At 43.4% G+C, this 5,282-nt stretch overlaps 1 protein-coding gene across 1 annotated transcript in view; it reads right to left on the bottom strand.

The window, feature by feature from the left end:
* Positions 1 to 5,282, bottom strand: part of RANBP3 (RAN binding protein 3) — a 67,681-nt gene that overhangs the window by 61,833 nt on the left and 566 nt on the right. The window contains exons 2-3 of the mRNA XM_014309608.2: positions 5,151 to 5,274; positions 4,443 to 4,449 (exon numbers count right to left, since the gene is read on the bottom strand). Coding sequence (XP_014165083.1) covers positions 4,443 to 4,449; positions 5,151 to 5,274 — 131 coding nt within the window. The remainder of the gene's footprint in view (positions 1 to 4,442; positions 4,450 to 5,150; positions 5,275 to 5,282) is intronic.

The following is a 5,282-nucleotide window of genomic DNA, read 5'->3' as shown; positions in this document are numbered from 1 at the left end:
GGAGAGGTAGATTTCTTCAAAGGTCTCTTCCAACCCAAACTATGGATTCTTATGGAAATAGAAATAAACACCTGCAGGAGTGCGTATCTCTGTAAAGTTCTCAGGCTCACAGAGTATATCTCATGGCACAGCAGTGACAAGGGCCAAAAAAGCAGTCACCTTCACTGCTGAGCCTATTTTGCCTCTACCATGGCATTGAGTGGGTGTACCATATCCCCTACCATGCACCAGCTGCAGGCAAAGTGGAGAAGTACAATGGACTTTTAAAAACCACCCTGAAAGCATTGGCTGTGGGATCTTTCAAAAACTGGAGCAGCATCTAGCAAAGACCACCTGGTTAGTTAACACCCGACGCTTCATTAACCAAGCAGGCCCTGCCCAATCTGAACCTCTGCCCCTGCATACAGTAGACAAAGTCCCAGTGGCACATGTCAGAGGTTTATTAGGAAAGACAGTTTGGATCAATTCCGCCTTGAATACAGAGAAACCCATTTGTGGGATTGTCTTTGCTCAGGGACCAGGTTACACATGGTAGATAATGCAGAACAATGGAACAACACGACACATACCTCAGGGAGATCTAACTGTTGGGTGAGAACTAGGTGTAAATATCACTGTCTGCTGAATGTCACCGTCATTGTATACAGCATATAGCTGTATACTGTGTATATAAATGTATGTGTCGAGTTAGAATATATATTAGCTTCGGTAGTAAGCTGGCGATATGGGGATAAGGGGTGAAATGTCCTGACGTGACTTTATGATGCTTGTATCCCTATTAGTCTGTTTAGCCCAGAAATAAATTCTGCACGATTAAGACTGGTTCCAAGAGCAAAGTGGGGGACAGAAGAAACACAGAGTTTGTTATCAAAAATTGCATTTGCTCCCCTACATCCTTCTCCTGGACTGTGTTGTCTGCAGCACAGACCTAGCTTTCCTTTGCTTTTAGTTAGTTTTTAGCTCGCTGAGGCAGACAAATTCCCTGGACTGTGTTTTTTCTTTTTCCTGGAACTGTTCAAACCTGCTCTGGACTGAACACCCAGAAGAGCACCAGCAGCTCACACCTGTGGCCCACCAGGCCAGGCCTGGGCCGCAGCATTTCCATCACCGGAGAGATGACAGGAGACTGAGTGAGCCAAGCTACAGCCCACGAAGGGGACTTTCTGAGTTTGTCATCTCTTCAGAGTGGCCAGAGGTTTTATTGTTTAATATTGCTCATTTTTTGTGCTGGCGAATGCTTTGCCTGTTAAATAAGCAGGGTTTTTTCTACTTTCCTCCAAGGAAATATTTTCATAAATCAGTTGGGGGAGGGGCCACTTGAATCTGCTTTCTAGAGGAACCCCTTTGGAGGTTTTCTCCCAAATTTGCCCTAAACCAGGACAACAGGGCACCCCAAAAAGGCCACCGTATGACAGAGCAGTGTCCAAACACTTCTTGAACTCAGGCTTGGTGCTGTGACCACTGCCCTGAGAAGCCTTATATGCTCAGCCTCCCTCTGGGTGGAAAACCTTTTCCTGGTATCCAAGCTAAACCTCCCCTGACTCAGCTCCATGCTGTTTCCTCAAGCTCTCTCATTGGTCATGAGAGTGTACAGACTGGTCCCTGCCTCTCATGAGGAGGCTGAAGACTGCATTGAGGTCTCCCCTCAGTCTCCTCCAGGCTGAACAAACCGAGTGCCCTCAGCAGTTCCTCATACACCTTCCCCTCTAGACCCTTCCGCATCCTTGTGGTCCTTCTTTGGACACTCCTCTACTAGCTTAATGTCTTTTTTATACTGCGGTGCCCAAAACTGCCCCCAGAACTCAAGGTGAGGCTGCTCCAGTGCAGAGCAGAGAGACACAATCCCCTCCCTCACCCAGCTGGCCTGATGCCCCTAAGGACACGGTTGGCCATCCTGGCTCCAGGGCACTGCTGACTCAGATCCAACTTGCCATCAGCCAGAACCCCCAGGCCCCTTCCTGCACCACTGCTCTCTAGCCTCCAATTAATTAAAGGCAGTTACATACAGTAAACGTGTTATGATTGTGAACTGTATACTCAGCAATTTCATAAAGCCAAGTAAGTTGCAGACACCTCCTGAAAGGAAAATGTTAACACACCCATCAAATTTTAGCCCTGAGAAAAATTAGTATCACCTTTCAGCCATTGAGAAGATTAAGTAATTCATTCCCCAAACAAGGGGAGTCTGTTGTCTTAAAAATGCAGCTTCCACAGTAAGTTACACACAAGCAAATTACTAGTTGTGTTTTAGCCACAAGTTAATGAGAAAAGCATTCCAGTTCCCATAAATATATAGGACCAACAGGAAGGTGCTAGTTCTCTTTGGTATTCTAGCTGGATTGTCTTAAAACTGACACTTCACACACGTGGCAGTGAAGTACCAAAGACTCCAAAGAAAGTTTCTAAGAATATTCAGTAACTACTTAATACATTAGTACCAACAACAATTGTGCTTACCAGACTAAACCCCTGCTTTTCAATAATCACCTGCACAATGACAGTCCCCAAAACCTTTATTACCATGTCGCTAAATCTTTGCAGCAAAGTCGATCAAACTTCACACAGCTAGAGAGAAGCTACTCTCTCCTCCTCTTCATTAGCTCCACACTTATCATCTCATCTCCCACCATGACAGGCAATGCCAAGACCAGGATCTTTTCCTAGGAAACTTCACAGTACAAACTTATTCAGAAAGTGTCACTAGGACTATGTCATCTTTTAGCCCCCTTCTGTGCAGTAGAGGACCCCCTTAAGCCAACAATCTTCTTTTGTCAAGATACAGTTGGTCATCACTCCAATATAAAGAGGCAGGGGAGCAGTTTCACCAACTCACTAGAAACAAAGCAAAGACAAGTGGATGAAAACGATTTGAGGAACAACAAGAATGACAAAAAATGAAGTAATTATTAGAGAGAATGCTTGTAGCTTTGAAGAAATGCATCAGAAAGATCATCCATTAAAATAGTTCAAAGTTACAAAGGACATTGGCAGAATGGTTACTTGGATGCAGTACTGACAGCTCAGTACAGATTTAAGACATTCAATAGTTTAAGAGAGATATCAGAACCTAGAAGGTAAAGGTACCTAATGTACTGTTGGAATCAGAAACATCAATCAATGAATTTAAAGATGGGTGTCATGGTAAAAGTTACAGATTAAAAGAGCTTTATATTAGTAAGATGAGAGGACACAAGCCACACAAATCTCAGCACTTTTCAAGGCCAGGAAAAGGTTTGTTGCAGTAATCAAACAGGAAAAAATCTTGAGTTCCACCTGCATGAACAGACAGTAAAAGCTGTCTGTCCACTGGACTATTTAAACACAACAAACAAAAACAGTCTGCAAGAATAACTGAAACCTCATTCTAGGTACTTGTGTCGACTATGTGTCAAAGAATAATTAGTTTCACATCTAAGAACAAAGTATGATTGAGACAGTACTGTTGTACACATCAATCAAGATTCAGGAACGTTAAGAACTTCGCTGTAATCACACTTTTTTGTGAACATGAACATTCAGCTATCAAATGCTATAAACAATATAAGACCAATATGAAGCAGAAGGTCAAAGAATTATCAGTACCAAAATAGTTACTTCATATATTTAGATTAAAATACCTGAGCACAAGGAAGTAAAGCATTGACCTAAACAACGGAAAAATAAAACTAACTGCTGTGTTGAAGAATGAGGATAAAACAGTCACCTGAGAAGATCCTTGCCATGACAGAGACTGCAAATAAGCCAAGTAGAAAGACTACAGAATTCTCCAAGTTTCTACAGAAAGATGCGAATTCTGGGAAGTGTGTGTATTTCCACTGTTATACAAAGAACATACACCTCAAAAATGGCACTGAAAGGAACAAAACTAGCAACAGTCAATTATATTAGAATGAGGAGACAACAGTTCCAAAGCAAGCTTATCTTACTTCTCTGAGGAAATATTGTATCACATTCTTATTGCAAGAAGAAATAGAACAGAACAGATGAAGGTGACAACTCTGGAAAGACAGGCGAGTATAAACTAAAGAGGTTTACAGGTAAGGTAAGTCTCTGGAGGCAGGAAAGGAGCACAAGGATGGGATCGCACCCCCCTTGCCATCCTAGACAGTCTACAAGACCCTGCAGAAAAAGAGAAGTAGAGACAGAAACACACAACAAGTCATCATCAAAAGATGTAATGAATACTGGTAAACTGTTGAGTTTAATGTTCCCCAGCAAAAAGGGGAGGTAAAGTGAGTGGCTTGCATCACTTAAGAGAGCTACTGCCAAACTTCTGATTTTAAGAGAACAAAAGAACCCATTAATATTTATTATAAGGTCATTATAATGGCAGTATACAAATTAAGTACGGATGTTAAGTTTCTCACAAATAGTCATTACAGATTTGGCGACTACTATTCTTGAGACCACTTATCATGCCTCCCCAGGAGCTGACAACTCACCTTGAGTCTGGAAGCCAACAGCCCAAGCCACGCCACATCACAGGATTTGTTAACTGAAGTGTAACTGTATTTTTAGCTGTTTGTAGGCTTCATCTTCAAAGGCTGCACCTACAACATTTATTTGCTTCCCGACGTTTAACGCTAATATCAGAACAATAATTGCCACTGAGTTCCAAAGTAAGAAACGGTCCTGAAAGAAGGGGCCTCACATACACTTTCATTCACCTCCCACTGGGCATTTCTTTTCCTCTTCCATTAGCTGAGAGGAATGATGAGACACAACAGAGACAGTTGGGCAAATTGGCTTTTGCCAAAACACTGAGAGACATATGTCATTCCCAAAGGCAAAATATACATACCCACTGCCGCTTAAAACACCACTGTATACACCTTGGGGCAGAATACCCAAATACTGCAGTATTGCAGCCCAGGTTCTTCTAATGCTCTTCAGAAAAAATGGAAGCCACTTTACTAGCCCACCTCTGATGTTTTCAGCTCAAAAAAATACAATGCATCTACTATGATACCCTGTCGTGTTTTACATAGGCCTTCAATCAATCCTTGAACTAAACAAAGTATTAACATGAGTATAAGCAAAGGAAAGATTTACAGTAGCATGAAAGCAGCAGACAATAACTTCAAAAAGCAACTGGACAAGGCGGGGCACAAAGCGGCTCAGAGCGGGGGCCAAGACACAGCGCTCGCTACCGCGCTCCAGGGGCCGTGCCCAACGCCGGGCCCGCTGTCCGCGTCCAGGGAGCACCGGCCCCGGGCCACCGGCGCCAGTAGCCGCCGCATCGCGAACCCGGAGCCACCCACCCGCCGGAGGGCCCTAAGGAC

This window comes from Geospiza fortis, unplaced genomic scaffold (genome assembly GCF_000277835.1).
Source record: "Geospiza fortis unplaced genomic scaffold, GeoFor_1.0 scaffold254, whole genome shotgun sequence".
NCBI lineage: Eukaryota > Metazoa > Chordata > Aves > Passeriformes > Thraupidae > Geospiza > Geospiza fortis.
The sequence above is the reverse complement of the archived record's forward strand: the minus strand, read 5'-3'. Positions and strand labels throughout refer to the sequence as shown.